Here is a 16,999-nt window from a genome sequence, read left to right as displayed (position 1 = left end):
TGCTACCATGTAAACAAATATGTATTCTCTAAAATGAAAACTACTATATATATTTAAAACATTCTGGCTTTATCTTGAATTTTAAACCCAAGTACTGTCAGATATGCAAATGACAGCACCCTTATGGCAGAAAGTTAAGAACAAAAGAGCCTCTTGATGAAAGTGAAAGAGGAGAGTGAAAAAGTTGAGCTTTAAGCTCAACATTCAGAAAACTAAGATCATGGCATCTGGCCCCATCACTTCATGGGAAATAGATGGGGAAACAGTGGAAACAGTGGCTGACTTTATTTTCTTGGGCTCCAAAATCACTGCAGATGGTGTCTGCAGCCATGAAATTAAAAGATGCTTACTCCTTGGAAAGAAAGAAAAAGCAGACATTACCTTGCCAACAAAGGTCCATCTAGTCAAGGCTATGGTTTTTCCAGTGGTCATGTATGGATGTGAGAGTTGGACTGTGAAGAAAGCTGAGAGCCAAAGAATCAATGCTTTTGAACTGTGGTGTTGGAGAAGACTCTTGAGAGTCCCTTGGACTGCAAGGAGATCCAACCAGTCCATCCTAAAGGAGATCAGTCCTGAGTGTTCATTGGAAGGACTGATGTTGAAGCTGAAACTCCAATACTTTGACCACCTGATGCAGAGAGATGATTCATTTGAAAAAGACCCTGATGCTGGGAAAGATTGGGGGCAGGAGGAGAAGGGGACAACAAAGGATGACATGGTTGGATGGCATCACCGACTCAATGGACATGAGTTTGGGTGAACTCCAGGAGTTGGTGATGGACAGGGAGGCCTGGCATGCTGCGGTCCATGGGATCGCAAAGAGTCGGACACAACTGAGAGACTGAACTGAATTGAACTGTCAAAGGGAAAAAAAAATCAAGACTGGTTTCTTGGCTTGTAAAGTACCTTACCATGTTGGGGAAACGTTTCAGAAATTGCTATGCTAAAACAAAAATTGATTACATTAGACCACAAATTGGTGGAGAACAGAACACTAAATGAGCACAATCTTTAATTTCTTTTCTTATTACTGGAAGTACTATAATGATCAAGAATGTGCATTTTATGCCAGACTTATGGAAAGAGGAAACAATACAGTCTAAAGACTCATGACTAACAATAAAAAAAAAAAAAAAAAATATGAGTAGCGCCTGGCTCTACATCTTCTAGCTCAGACAATCAACCATAAAGGGGGCAGAGTGTTTACAAAAATGTAATGTACATGTTGACAACCATATGCACAAACATAAAATGTGTCTATTTTCCTTGATATAGGATGAACTAAGACTTTAATTGGAGTCAAATCAAGCACTGCCTCCATTACCTACCATACTCTGTAAAGTAGCAGCTTTAGCTGGCTTCAAACTGACAAAAATATCTTATTTTCACCTTAAAACAATCGGTCTACATCAGAAAAAATGAAAACTTAGTAACAGGAGATAAGTGTATCCTTTAACAGAATTTCACTGAGTTCCTATGGGAGAATAAATCTGGTTTTCAACAACTGTTGAAAGAAATTTTAAAGCATAAGGTATCCTCACAGTTTTTCTGAAGTATACTTTTTGCTAACTACTGTAAGAGTTAATATGATCCTACCTCCCCAGAGAAATAAAAATGACGTGTTCTGCAATTTTTCAGTTTATAAATATAGTTATCTGTTCAGCTAGAAGGGTTAACATGGGAAGAAAGTTATGAACAATACCAAAAAGAATGTCGGTTATAGCAAAGAAAAAGTCAGTGTAGTTAGAGATGCCAAGAATGGGACAGACCGTGCTTTAAGGCCTAGTATATCCAGAAACAATTATGTCTGTTTTAGGGTATATGTATCATATTTTCTCTGATAAACCCATTTTAAGGGAAGAGAAACAGATTCATATGCATTAATTCCCCTTTCATGATAATTTTGTGGAGGAGGAAATGGTAACCCACTCCAGTATTCACGGACAGAGGAGCCCAGCGGGCTATAGTCCATGGGATCGCAAAGAGTCAGACATGACTGAGTGACTAACACAGACAGATGTTGATTTTCTTTTTTTTTTTAATTTTATTTTATTTTTAAACTTTACAATATTGTATTGGTTTTGCCAAATATTGAAATGAATCTGCCACAGGTATACATGCGTTCCCCATCCTGAACCTTCCTCCCTCCTCCCTCCCCATACCATCCCTCTGGGTTTTTTTATGTTAAAATGTGTTTGAGACAACAAGTAGAGGCCAGTTGGGGAAACACTGAGCGTGCTCCCTGGGCCAGAGCTGCAGGCACCCCAGGAGCCACCTCCTTGGGAACTCCACTCAGCCTGACGCTTCCCCTCCTCTCCACTGACACTTCATCCTTTCCTGCTCCCCAGCTCTCTGAGCCCAAGCTGTCCCAGCTTTGACATTATCTCTGTTTTTCTTTTATCCCTTTGTTTAATTACGATCCTCAAAGGAGAGGAGGCAGACAATGACACTACCTAATTAACCCCATGGGGAAAAAGTGGGGAAAAGATGAGAGGAATTTCATTTTCCTTTATAAAACTAGTATCCCTCAGTACATGAAAATGCAGGGATAACTGCTGAACTGTAGTGAACTGTGTGTAAATGAAACCAAAATTTCAATTCAGTCAAACACTACTGAGCACATTCTGTAATTCTACATATTGTTAACTACCCTGTTTTATTTCCTTATTTAAAAAAATAAACATTTTATTTACATGTGGGTACTTTCTGTCATTACCAAATATTTTTATTTACATTTTCTTCTTCATGATTGAGAAAATTCAACTGCAAAACAGTCAAATATTTGTGTATTTTCAACCTTCAAAAAGCAGTGTTTCCTCAGTTATTTCCTACACTTGGTGCTTTCTCAATGTACTAAGTTCCAATCTTTTCCTTAGATCCACTGCTTCTTTCTGCTTTGTGCCTTATGAAGAGATCTGGTCAATATCAACATTCTCTGAATTTTCACCTTCTTTGCTCTCTACACCTCTCAATTCAGTCTAACATATTCAACAAGCATCTATGCTATGCAGGGAATGGTGGTAAATGTTTTGGGAGATGGAAAAATGATAATTTTTTCAAGTAACTAACAGAAGTACAAATATGTGTAAAGGTAATTATATACAATATTTATTAATGCTGTATCATTTACAGAAATTGTATCACAGAGACAAAGTAGGGAGACATTAATTCATTTAGAAGCAGAACTACCTGAGGTGGGCCTTAAAGCATACATTTTCATTAATCTGAATATCTCTCTTAGATTATTTGTTTACTACATGGTAGATTCACACAACAATTAAAAACAGAACCATTTTATGTAATAGAAATATTAGAAGAAAGTGTGTTATTTTCAAAATACTGCAGGCAAGTCTACCATGTACCACAGCATAAGAGTATGTGCAGTAGAGACACAAGTCTAAAAGCCAAATCAGTTATTCCTTCAACAAACATTCATTGAACAGGTGAGCAGGATACAGAGAGGGTAGTGACAAAGTCCCTGTAGGGAAGGAGCATGGAAACAAAGAGAAAGTCCCAAACTAAACTCTGGGTATGTGTACGCGTGCAGAGAAGTGTAGATAACCAAAGGGACAAAAATATCAAGGAAACTGCCTAAAACTCATTTGGCAAGAGTAAAGAATTCCAGGAGTGGAGATGAAGGAAGGAAAAGAAAAGGCAAGGGAGTGCAAGGACAGAGTAGTGAAGAAGAGATGCAAGGTAGACACAGTAAAAGACGGCAGGCAGAGGAAGGGTGGGACTCACAAGACGGAGAAGAGAGGCGGGGAAGGATGAGCGTTAAGGACTCTGCAGGCAATGTGAGGGGTAGAAAACAACAAAGGAGAGAGAGACAGTCTTAGAAGGAAAAGGAAACACAGAGCTGAGAAAGAGAAAAATCACACCTGGCAATCTTTCAGGAAAAAATCAGATATTTTATGTGCTACAAGTGGAAATATATGAAAGAAGTAAACAGAGTAAGCGGGTCATTTTGAAGGTAAGAAGGAGCATATGAAGGAAGACAGCTATAAGTGAATAAAAATTAAAATAACGTTGTTTCAGAATATGGTCGGGTAAGCCAATTTTAGTCATCACGTACAACTGGAAGGATCAGAAAAAGTCAGTCTCAATTTTATAGACATAACATCACAAAATGGGTAAGGCTTTTCAAAAGAATGCTAAATTTTAAATATATGATGCCAGTTTTATAAATACCATTTCCTTTATGTCAAGAGATATTTTTATAAAGAATCCATTAATATGGGGAACACATGTGTGACCATGACCCCAAGAGCCCAGGGTGTTCGCCCTCACTGTGACTGATGCTGACAAGCGTTTTAGGATTCCTAAAAGACTATCAAGAAATTTTAAGAGTATTAAAAACAAAACAAAAAAAAAGTATTAAAAACCTTAACTGCAGATGACTGTCGTTTTTCAGTTGAACTGCATACCTAGTCAGGTTCAGTTCCTTATCTACCTTGTTTGGTAACGTAATTGGCAAAAAGTACTGTTAATTTCCCTCCATTTTCAGAATATAGAAGAAAACTGCTAAAAATTATGTCATCTATAGCAATAAAAAACCAGCAACTTACAACTGAGTTCTGGTTAATTCATAACTGTGGCCAGGACAACAAATAACTTAGTTCATTAATTCATATTTGATTACATCAGTTTCTGGTAAATCATTATTCAGTGAGTCAGGACAAAAATTCAAAAGCACCGTGAACCTCTTCAGGTCACACACGAGACCACTAACAGTGAGGACAGTTACCAGCTCATCTCTCCCCACGTGAATAATCACGACTTGCAAGGTGTTCCTATGTCAGTTCAATTCATTTAAGGAATATTTTACTGATCTTGTACTACGTAAGGAACAACGGTGTAGAAGAGGACTGGACAGTGCAATAGCACAGGGATGGAGCACTACAGGGGCCCCTAGGAGGGCTCAGCGTGGACATACCTCCCTCTGTTGGTCGGTTGGTTTAGTTGCTAAGTTGTGTCTGACTCTTGTGACCCCATGGACTGTAGCCCGCCAGGCTCCTCTGTCCATGGGGATTCTCTAGCCAAGAATACTGGAGTGGGTTGCCATTTCCTTCGCCAGGGGATCTTCCTGACCTAGGAATTGAACCCGGGTCTCCTGCATTGCAGGGAGATTCTTTACCGACTGAGCTTGAGAAAAGCCCAAAGATGACTCTCTGTGACCCCGTGGACTGTACAGTCCATGGAATTCTCCAGGCCAGAACACTGGAGTGTGTAGCCTTTCCCTTCTTCAGGGGATCTTCCCAACCCAGGTCTCCCCCACTGCAGGTGGATTCTTTACCAGTTGAGCCACAAGGGAAGCCCAAGAATACTGGAGCGGGTAGCCTATCCCTTCTCCAGTGGATCTTCTCGACCCAGGAATCAAACTGGGGTCTCCTGCATTGCAGAAAGATTCTTTACCAATGGAGCTATCAAGAACCCATATTTCCCTCTACTGATCCTTATTTCTCTGGGTTCTTCTTTGCATACATGTGTCTCCCAGAAGCCTCATGACTTCTTCAGAGTACAGGCTAACTTTCTCATCTTTGGGGCCCCAGTAAAAGGTCTGACGTATCTTGATCCTCAGTACATGTTTCTTTGCCATAAATGCATGAACGAGTGCAGCAAAGAATCATGAACACTCTTCACATCTTCATGGCAAAACCAAATCTGGGTCCTGCCTAAACGATCATTACTTTTATCTAGAGGAATATTAAATTTGCTCCTTGTTATAACAACATCAGGTAGGTTATTTCCATAAGGATTCCTGCTGGTTCGTCTTGGTGTCCAGAATCTTACTGTGACAGCTTTCCGACCAGCTGGGAAGGTGAAAGTAGCCATGACTTTGTGTCTCGTGAGCCAAGCTTCATTTGATACTGACACACAGAGCTCCAGTGAGCACGTGCTGCCATCAGATGGCACACTAGCCCACCGCACTGTGATCCCAGCCCAACTGCCTAAACCTTCTGACCTTCAAGGGGAGGAGGAAGGAAATTCACACATGCTGAACTGAAAAGCACCGAGGGGCTGGAGTCAAAGCGCAGTCTTTTATTTTCATCCTACAAACAAGTCTTTCTGCTATAGACAGTGGTTCTCATTTTATAGATGAAAATCTCAGGCTCAGAAAAAGTGAAATATAACTACTCTGTGGTTACAGAGTGAGTACCTGGAGGAGACAGACTTGAACACGGGTGGGTAAGACTAAGAAGCCACATCTCTCTTGACATCTCCCTGGACTGTACAACATAGAACTCATTTCCAAAGTCCAGACTGCTTGATCTCAGCTATGGCAGCTCTGAGAGTCCTGCTCTAGGGCTGTCCTGTGTTTATTTCATAGTCCCCAAAGTGAATTGAGAATATCAGAAGGGAACAGGGTCCAGGATGTTTCCTGCTCCAAGAAGGTAGTGCTTTTCCCTTTGCTGCAGCCTTTTGCATGGGGTGAAAGCACTAAAAAAAAAAAAAAAAAAAAAATGCTCAGGGCTTCCTGATCTGTAACTTACATCACAGAAGACAAAGGAAAAAAACAAAAAAACAAAAAACAATGGACTCTCCTTGAAGAATGAGGCTGAGGTTGGGCAGATTCTGGGGGTGCCAAGGAGAGAAGCAACACATCGGTTTTATAGAGAAGTCAGGAGAGGAAGCACATTTCATCTTCTGGAATTAAAAACGCCCTCCGTAGCTGCATCCAACAGCTGCTTTCTGCCCCTTACGTGTGGGGATAGGATGAGGTACCAGAGTCCCATATAAACTTCAGTCACAGTCAAACTGAGTGACACTTAAGAAGTATGATGCTTTCTCATGTAATCTCTATCCATCTACTGCACACATGTGGTATGCTATAAAATACATTTATCTTCCATAGAACTTATTCCAGAGGAACATATTAACATGGTAACTCTACTCAAAGAATGATTTTACAGTATGTGTTTAAAAAGAACATTAAAAGTGAATGAAGTTTTATATATCATTTGTTTCATAATTAATATGACTAGGAGAGTCTGCAAGCAATGGGTTAAACAGGGATAATTGGGAAATTAAAAAAAAATTATTAGAGTTGAATCCCAATGCTGTGTTAATTTCTGCTGTACAGCAAAGGGATTCAGTTACACATACACGTACATTCTTTGTCATTTTCTTTTCCTTTATGGTTTATCACAGGATGTTGAATACAGTCCCCTTTGCTACATAGGACCTTGTTGTTCATCCATTCTCTATAGAATAGTTTGCATGGGAATTTTTTTCTTTAAGTGACACTGCAGGATAAGTCTGGGTAAGTGGCACAAATAATTCTTTTATTTAATTTTTTGCCATCAGTTCAAACTCTATGAAAGACCACAATGAAGAGGAATGCAATTTTCTTGGGAGATGTTGAACTGTTAGGATATTACAACATTAGGCAGACGGTTGATAACAGTTACAGAGCAAACTAGGCATCACTGTTAAAAACCGTTACTGTGAATGGCTTTTAAGTCTGTCTGTCTCCTTAAGCACTTCCACTTAACTGCTGGTGAACGTATAGGTCAGTAAAAATCAGGTTGTACCAAAGCTGAGGAAAATAACCTAATTATATGAATCAACTGTTCAGATTCTATAGCAACATAATTTCTCTGTGATTCATTTCTACAAATAACGTCATGGATCTACCCAATGACCATATGGTCACTGGAAAAAGAAAGTTCAGTCAAATCTATTACTTCATGAAATAAAATAGCCTGAAACGTCATTCTTGGGCTCACTGAAGAAATCCTGATGAAGGAGAAACATATCTCTTTCCTAAATAAACCTGAGAGACAACCGCAGGTTATCCAACTGAGATAAAGAAATCATGCAACAGACAAATACACAGAAGTTTTCTCAATAGAGAATAAGCCTTTTCTAGGGATAAGATGGAATGAGGGCTAGTCTATGTCTAATCATAAAAGCATTTTAATAAATCCAACCTCTTATTTCACAGATACAACATAAATCCACCAATTGAGCTTGGGTGCAGCAAAAATCAAGCAACAATTTCTGCTCATCATTACTTTACAACCATGTACAAAAGGAGTCATGATTCTTGTCTGAATGGCAAAGTTGTTAGAGAATCAAGTGCTCTAAACTCCCCTGCCCTCAACCGCATTCTTATTCTGCATCTGTGTTTCCTGCTCACTTGTGGCAGAATACTAATTTCAACTAATTTCAATGAGAGCCCCACATAATGTAGAATCTCATTTTATTTAAACAAAAACTAGAGATAAGGAGCAAGGCAGGGATGGCCCACCATACTGCTCGAGCCAGCTTTCCATTATTTAACACAATTATTAGCTGTGCATGGTAACCATGTTTTTTTATTTCTCTAATGTTTCTGAATTCCGATCAGAGCTGTTACTACTGTTTCTAACTTTGTACCCTCTTTTGCAAGCTTTCACAAGCCCCTTATTAAAGCACTGGGAAGGCTTCCTATCTGATACTCTGCCAGGCACTGTCCTTCTGGACACAATGCATTCAGGTTATTAGCTTGATGGGCATCATTCAGCAAGCTGTCTTACAATTTCACTGATCATCATCTAGTAAGACTGAATTGCTGCCTTGCCCATGGCTTTTAGATTTATATAATTAACCAAAATTAGCTTGATGTTTAAAACACAATGCCAGCCTACTCATTTATTTTTGGAAGAACACTTTAGTGAACACAATGAGTGGGCTGCTTTGGAATTGCCAACTTAAACTCTCAAATTTTTCCTATAAAATTACTATACTTAAAAAATTGAAATTCTATGAAGGCAAATACCATTAAAAGGAAACTATGTGATAAAGTAATGAGGTAACATATTATTTGCATTTCAGTTCACTATTAGATTCAACTAGGTTCCAGTATAAAATATTTCACACAGTTGCTTGTGTGTGTGTCGCAAATATTATTTTTACATAGTAACTCCCAGAACAGAGTATAATGGCTTTGGTTACACAGCCCTAAAAACATAGCATGCACAAAATGACACGTATACACTCTGTCATTCAGAAGTTATTAATGTCAGATAAAAAATTTAAGTGCCAAGGGCATATTAAACATTGTAATACATAGTCAATAATACCTTAGAGAAGAGCGTGAGGCTTTTTTTTTTTTCCTAAACTACTTTTGTGCTTCCTGATATCAAATTTACCTTCATAACTGATCCATAAAACATATTTAGTTACCTATATTTTCCATAAAGGAATTGAAGAGCAAAAAATCAAAATTATTTCCATAAAACGAAACTCTCTGTAAATAGCATGAAGAAATGATGAAATTAAAATCTGATTCTCTTGTTTCTAGTTCCACTAAAGCCAGTAATAGATACGTTAGAATCTGCTGAATCTTACTTTGGGTAACTTGAGACACACTTTTCTCTATATGAAAGTTGGTGACAATAATACCTACCTGATAAAGATCTAGTAACACATGAAAATCTTACTAATTATGTGACTGGCATAAAGCGCGTGTGTGTGTGTGCTTAGTCGCTCAGTTGTGTCTGACCTTTTGCGACCCCATGGACTGCAGCCCACCAGGCTCCTCTGTTAATAAGATTTCTCAGGCAAGAATACTGGAACGGGTTGCCATTTCCTGCTCCAGGGGATGTTCCCAACCCAGAAATTGAACCTGCGTGTCCTGTGTCTCTTGCATTGTAGGCAGATTCTTTACCCACTGAGCCACTGGGGAAGCCTCATAACTGATATAAAATGAGCACTCTGTAAATGGCAGTTCACACGTAATTCATTTACAGTGAGATTTATGCAGCCAGTTTTAACTAAGCACGCTGAAGAGCCAGGCATTGTTCTCGGCAGTGCCCATGTGCAGCCATCATCCTAAGCAGGACTAATCGGGAAGATGTGAGCTTGTATTAACAGCATAAATGCCAACAAGTGGCCCCTCAGTCAACTTGGCCTCACCCCTCCATTCACCACAGGGCTGCTGGCTACCAGCCAATGGCTCAAGAGCAGACAGGAGACGAAGATTTGAATCTGGGCCGGCTGCTTCACTTTTTCGCTCTTGTTCTCTCAGGCTGCTACTTTCTACTCTTCCTCTTCTTTCAGTCTCAACCACCCATGATTAAACTACAGTGCCTCAGACTGTGCCAAACACAGGAGTTCAGCCAGGAAGGTGGCCGGGAGTAGGGATGGGGAAGCTAGGGGGAAAGGTCTCTCTGCTCTGCCTCAATAAGTACGGATTTTATCTGCTTTATGGTTTCTACTTAACATGCTAGACTTCCGGTGCAGATTCTGGTACTAATAAATAACTTTGGCACTAAAGGAATACAGGCTTAGGAAAAAGGAAATAGCACTGATTTAAAACATATCCCATTCTTTATCAAGTTGATGTACAGAAAAAAAGAAATGAGTATGGGACAAAGGTTCTAATGCACTAAAAGAAATTTATGAGACATAAAACCAAATGGAATAATGGTTCTTGACTGACTCCTGGTTTTGAATAAGTCGGCTGTACGTAATAATTTTGCCATATATTACTACAATACTATGCTATGTTCAAAACACGCTTTTTAACAGACGACTACTGAAATACTTAGAAATGAAATGCCATAATATAATTTTATTTCTAATTTTACTTCTTTTTGGCTGTAGCCAAAAGAGAGTGATATAAACATGACAATCAACAACTGTTAAATCCTGGTGATGAGTATGCACTGTATACTTCTCCTTTCTGTACATTTAATATATTTCATTAAAAAGTTTCAAAATATACAGTATGTGCAAAGCCTATTGGCATTTATTGACCCTAACAGGCCTTAATCCTCCTTCGAAGACACAAGCGTTAACACTATATACAAGTTGTTAGCTTTGTATGTAAAAGTTATATAATCCAATTAAAGCATATTTTAAAAATATCAAAATGACTTACCACTATAAAGAATAGATGGTTTACAAATTATATAGAATTATTACCATGTGAAAGATCTCTATCATGCTCTGATTTTTTATGATTATGAATAAACTTAATGGCAAAAGTATATTTATGTGGGCTGTAAAACCCTCAGACAACCAGGCGGCCCCAATGAGGCCCATCTCCTGGTGGTCAAATGTTGTATAATCGTCTCCACTTGAGTGTTGGGAGGGACCTGGAGACAACTTCTAACCATTTAGTTCAGTTCAGTTCAGTCGCTCAGTCATGACCGACTCTTTGCGACCCCATGAATCGCAGCACACCAGGCCTCCCTGTCCATCACCATCTCCCAGAGTTCACTCAAACTCAAGTCCATCGAGTCGGTGATGCCATCAAGCCACATCATCCTCTGTCGTCCCCTTCTCCTCCTGCCCCCAATCCCTCCCAGCATACAGCAAAAGCAATGAGACTTCACTTTGGAGACTGGATTATAAAACACTGGGGCCTGTGGACTCTCCTCCCTTGCTTTCCCCTTTGCCGGCTCTGATATAGCAGCCGCCATGTTGTAAGTGAGCTGCCCTTGGAGGCTTCCCACAGATTCCCTCAGAACGACAGCTTATGAGGAACTGGGTCTCCCAGTTTAAAATCCTGCCAACCACTAAAAGCGTTCTGACATGGATCCTTCCATAGCCACACTCCGGGAAGGCTGTAGCCTGTAAGACTCTGGGTTAGTTTGTTTTAGGCCACCGTCATAGAAGTACCACAGACTGGCTGGCTTAAACAACACTGCGTTTGCTCACAGTTACAAAGGCTGCTGCTGCTGCTGCTACCGCTAAGTCGCTTCAGTCGTGTCCGACTCTGTGCGACCCCATAGACGGCAGCCCACCAGGCTTCCCCGTCCCTGCGGTTCTCCAGGCAAGAACACTGGAGTGGGTTGCCATTTCCTTCTCCAATGTATGAAAGTGAAAAGGGAAAGTGAAGTCGCTCAGTTATGTCTGACTCTTAGCAACCCCATGGACTGCGGTCTACCAGGCTCCTCCACCCATGGGATTTTCCAAGCAAGCGTACTGGAGTGGGGTGCCATTGCCTTCTCCAGTTATGAAGGCTAGGAGTATGCAATCAAGTATGCAGATTCATTGAATCTGAGGCCTCTTCTTGGCTTCCATATGGCAGCCTTCTCTCTGTATCTTCACATGGTCTTTTTTCTTTGCATACACATTTGTGTCCAAATTTTCTCCCCTTCATCAATCATATTGGATTAGAACTCACCCTAATTGCTCCATTTTAAACTTAACTACTCTTTAAAAACCTTATCTCCAAATACAGTCACATTCTGAGGTACTGAGGGTTTGGGCTTCCACATACAAATTTTGGGAGGGACACAATTCAGCCTATAACAGACCCTAAAGTAAAGGACTTCACTAAGTTATTCTTAGATTCTTGAGCTATAGAAAACATGAGATAATAAATGTTTCAAGCCACAAAGGTTTGGAATGATTTGATACGTGGTGACATAACCAATATACTAGGTAAAATTTTCAGTTCAGTTCAGTTCAGTCGCTCAGTCGTGTCCGACTCTGCAACCCCATGAATCACAGCACACCAGGCCTCCCTGTCCATCACCATCTCCTGGAGTTCACTCAAACTCACGTCCATTGAGTCGGTGATGCCATCCAGCCATCTCATCCTCTGTCGTCCCCTTCTCCTCCTTCCCCCAATCCCTCCCAACATCAGAGTCTTTTCCAATGAGTCAGCTCTTCGCATGAGGTGGCCAAAGTACTGGAGTTTCAGCTTTAGCATCATTACCATTCGCCATCTGGGCCCAGTATAAAAACAAGTTCATTAAAACTTTTCATATGAATGTAAAGCTAACAAACTCCCATTTTTAATTTCACATTTTCCTGGCTTTAAAGGTAAATGTATTTGAAATGACAAATGTCCTTTGTAGGCAAAAAACTGCTTAACTACTGTCATGCACAAATCTGGAGCATTTCCATCTGGTAAACACCAATTTCAGGTTCAAATTCCTCTCTAAGAGGTTCAAGTTTATTATCACTTCTGGTACACTTCTTGCACTTACACCATCAAATGCAATATTTTGAAAAGTTTGAATTTCTCAGTTTCAAGAGAGAAGAGCCATTTTCTATGCTCTGTTTTTGCAAAATATTTTCAGTTTTAGATTTATGCTATGCTATGCTATGCTAAGTCGCTTCAGTCGTGTCCGACTCTGTGCAACCCCATAGATGGCAGCCACCAGGCTCCCCCGTCCCTGGGATTCTCCAGGCAAGAACACTGGAGTGGGTTGCCATTTCCTTCTCCAATGCATGAAAGTGAAAAGTGAAAGCAAAGTCGCTCAGTCGTGTCCGACTCTTAGCGACCCCATGGACTGCAGCCCACCAGGCTCCTCCATCCATGGGACTTTCCAGGCAAGAGTACTGGAGTGGGGTGCCATTGCCTTCTCCGTTTCGATTTATAATAACCCATTAGAATGTACTGACCAGCAGAATGAGCAATAAAATGATTTGTATCATCCCTGTATTATTGTCTTTCATTCTATTTTGTGTAAAAACAAACTTCCTTCAATGCTTATCCACTTACAAACCATCTCAAGTAAATTAGTGTTTTTATTGCAAGATGGTACAAATTAACACATCAGGTTTTTACACTGACATTCACTCTTTATTCTGTTTGTTAATGAAAATGAATGGTCAACATTACTTAAAGACCAAGGAAACACACTCTTTTCAATTCAATTTTCCCCCTGCTAATTGTAAGCCTGTAACTAGATTATGACTTAGAATTTTTTTTTTTTACTAATGATTTCAAGACAGTCTTTATTCATTTAAACCTTTATGCCAGGATTTCCAGTCTGCTACAAGGGAAGACCTGTGGATCATATCTTTAATTTAATCTTTGACAGAGTGTTTTCCAAAAATGCCTCTGTGCTTAAGTTCTAGGCAATAACATCTATCATAGAGGACTGCTCTGTATACTAGTTTTTATATGTATTATTTTTATTGATCTTTTTTTGAGGGTCTGAAAAGCATTTATTGCTTTTCCTGTGACTACCAATATTTCAGTAGGCTACTAGTCAATGAAATTCAATTCATGTCTACAAGCATCATCCTCTATTTAGTTCTCACCTGTATTTGTAAGGGATTTGATGTAGATCATACCTGAATTGTCTAGTGGTTTTCCCTACTTTTTTCAATTTCAGTCTGAATTTGGCAATAAGGACTTCATGATCTGAGTCACAGTAAGCTCCCAGTCTTGTTTTTTCTGACTGTATAGAGCTTCTCCATCTTCAGCTGCAAAGAATATAATCAATCTGATTTTGGTATTGACCATCTGGTGCTGGACACGTGTAGAGCTGTCTCTTGTGTTGTTGGAAGACGGTGTTTGCTATGACCAGTGCATTCTCTTGGCAAAACTCTGTTAGCCTTTGCCCTACTTCATTTTGTACTCGAAGGCCAAACTTGCCTGTTTTTCAGGTATCTCTTAACTTCCTATTTTTGCATTCCAACACCCTATAATGAAAAGGACATCTTTGTAGGGGGTTAGTTCTAGAAGGTCTTGTAGGTCATAATGGAAACCGTTCAACCTCAGCTTCTTCAGTGTTACTGGTTGGGGTACAGACTTGGATTACTGTGATATTGAATGGTTTGCCTTGGAAACAAAGAGAGATCATTCTGTCATTTTTGAGACTGCATCCAAGTACTGCATTTCGGACTCTCTTGTTGACTATGAGGGCTACTCCATTTCTTCTAAGGGATTTTTGCCCACAGTAGTAGATATAATGGTCATCTGAGTGAAATTCACCCATCCCAGTCCATTTTAGTTCACTGATTCCTAAATTGTTGATGTTCACTCTTGCCATCTCCTGTTTGACCACTTGCAATTTACCTTGATTCATGAACCTAACATTCCAGGTTCTCAAAACTGCTCTTCACAGCATTGGACTATACGTCTATCATCAGTTACAACCATAAAACTGGGCGTTTTCACTTTGGCTCCATCTTGTCATTGATTCTGGAGTTATTTCTCCACTGATCTCCAGTAGCATATGGGCACCTACCAACCTGGGAGTTCATCTTTTAGTGTCCTATCTTTTTGCCTTTCATACTATTCATAGTATTCTCAAGGCAAGAATACTGAAGTGGTTTGCCATACCCTTCTCCAGTGGACCACGTTTTGTCAGAACTGTCCATCATGATACCATCTTGGGCGGCCCTATGAGGCATGGCTTATAGTTTCACTGAGTTAGACAGGACTGTGATCCATGTGGTCAGTTTGGTTAGTTTTCTGTGACTGTGGTTTTCATTCTGTCTGCCCTCTGATAGATAAGAATAAGAGGGCCGTGGAAGCTTCCTGATGGGAGAAACTGACTGTGGGGAAAACTGGGTCTTATTCTGATGGGCAGGGTCATATTCAGTAAATCTTTAATCCTGGTTTCTGTTGATGCTCAGGGCTGTGTTCCCTCCCTGCTGTTTGGCCTGAGGCCAAACTATGGTATGGGCACTGACTGTACCCATGGTATGGCCACTTCCTTCAAAAGGACTTATGCCCACACTGTTGTATTCAGTGCCCCGACCCTGATGTCCTTCAACAGTAAGTGAACTGTGAACTTTCAGATGTTCAAGTTGGACTCAGAAAAGGCAGAGGAACCAGGGATCAAATTTTCAACATCTGTTGGATCATAGAAAAAGCAAGAGAGTTCCCCAAAAAACATCTATTTCTGCTTTCTTGACTACGCCAAAGCCTTTGACTGTGTGGATCACAACAAACTGTGGAAAATTCTTCAAGAGATTCCAGGTAGTCTGGAATACCAGACTACCTGACCTACCTCCTGAGAAATCTGTATACAGGTCAAGAAGCAACAGTCAGAACTTGACATGGAACAACAGACTGGTTATAAATCAGGAAAGGAATATCAAGGTGTATATTGTCACCCTGCTTATTTAACTTATGTGCAGAGTACCTCATGTGAAATGCCAGGCTGGATGAAGCACAAATCAAGCACAGGCTTGACTCTCCCTGGAATCAAGATTGCAGGGAGAAACATCAATAGCTTCAAATATGCAGATGATATTACCCTTATGGCAGAAAGAGAACAGAAACTAAAGAGCCTCTTGATGAAAGTGAAAGAGGAGAGTGAAAAAGTTGGCTTAAAACTCAACATTCAAAAAACAAATATCATAGCATCTGGTCCCATCACTTCATGGGGAATAGATGGGGAAACAATGGAAACAATGACAGACTTTATTTTCTTGGGCTCCAAAATCACTGCTGATGGTGATTGCAGCCATGAAATTAAGACGCTTGCTCCTTGGAAGAAAAGCTATGACCAACCTAAACAGCATATTAAAAAGCAGAGACATTACTTTGCTGACAAAGGTCCGTCTAGGAAAGCTATGGTTTTCCCAGTAGTCACGTATGGATGTGAGAGGTAGACTATAAAGAAAGCTGAGTGCGAAGAATTGATGCTTTTGAACTGCATGTTGGAGAAGACTCTTGAGAGTCCCTTGGACTGCAAGGAGATCCAACCTTGGAAATCAAGTTTACCATTGAGCAAGCAGTAGCACTGTCAAGCTCAGCTTGACTTTGCAGTATTTATGCCTATGTATCACTTTTCTTTATTTGAAATAGCCTTAATTGTCTTTGCATACTTTCCTATTACCTCCCTTTCTTTCTTCCTTTGATCTTTATTACACTCTTATCACCATTATTTCTGGGTGTCATTCATAGCATCAAAAGGGTAAACTTGCTCGATTCATGTAAAATCAGCTGTTACCCTGATATTTTCTGCAAGAACTGTCACTCTAGTTCTAGATATACATCTCACAGTTACTTAACTGAAATCCTGTCTGGCACGTATTAATGCCCAGAAATATTTGCTGTTTTATATATCCTTCTTTAAGAAGACTGATGTATAGATATAAAATGCCATGTTAATATTGCTAAAATCCTGATTATAATACACAGTGCATTGTAGAAGGATATAAAATAGAAACTCCAGTATTTTACACATTTTGCTATACTGATTTGTAAAACTAGAAAGTCAAGACCTATGTATGAAAACACAGCAGTTCTCCTTTCCCTGCCCTACGATAGTTGCTGTCCAAGTAATCCATTTCAGGTTGGTGCCCACGG

The 16,999-nt window shown here is 39.9% G+C and overlaps 1 protein-coding gene across 34 annotated transcripts in view; it reads right to left on the bottom strand.

Annotated features, from left to right (window-relative positions):
* The window catches only part of NR3C2 (nuclear receptor subfamily 3 group C member 2), a 457,363-nt gene that overhangs the window by 260,775 nt on the left and 179,589 nt on the right, over positions 1-16,999 (bottom strand). For 2 of the 34 annotated variants that reach the window (XM_086346432.1, XM_086346437.1), the window contains one exon: positions 667-6,438. The exons of the other annotated variants lie outside the window; for them this stretch is intronic. In XM_086346432.1, coding sequence (XP_086202558.1) covers positions 6,351-6,438 — 88 coding nt within the window. In that variant the 3' untranslated portion in view covers positions 667-6,350. Of the gene's footprint in view, positions 1-666; positions 6,439-16,999 lie in introns of those variants that run through there. 34 annotated transcript variants of the gene reach the window in all.

This window comes from Bos grunniens, chromosome 17 (genome assembly GCF_055505025.1).
Source record: "Bos grunniens cultivar Pamir isolate PY7600 chromosome 17, Bosgru_T2T1.0, whole genome shotgun sequence".
NCBI classification, from domain to species: Eukaryota; Metazoa; Chordata; class Mammalia; order Artiodactyla; family Bovidae; genus Bos; species Bos grunniens.
The sequence above is the reverse complement of the archived record's forward strand: the minus strand, read 5'-3'. Positions and strand labels throughout refer to the sequence as shown.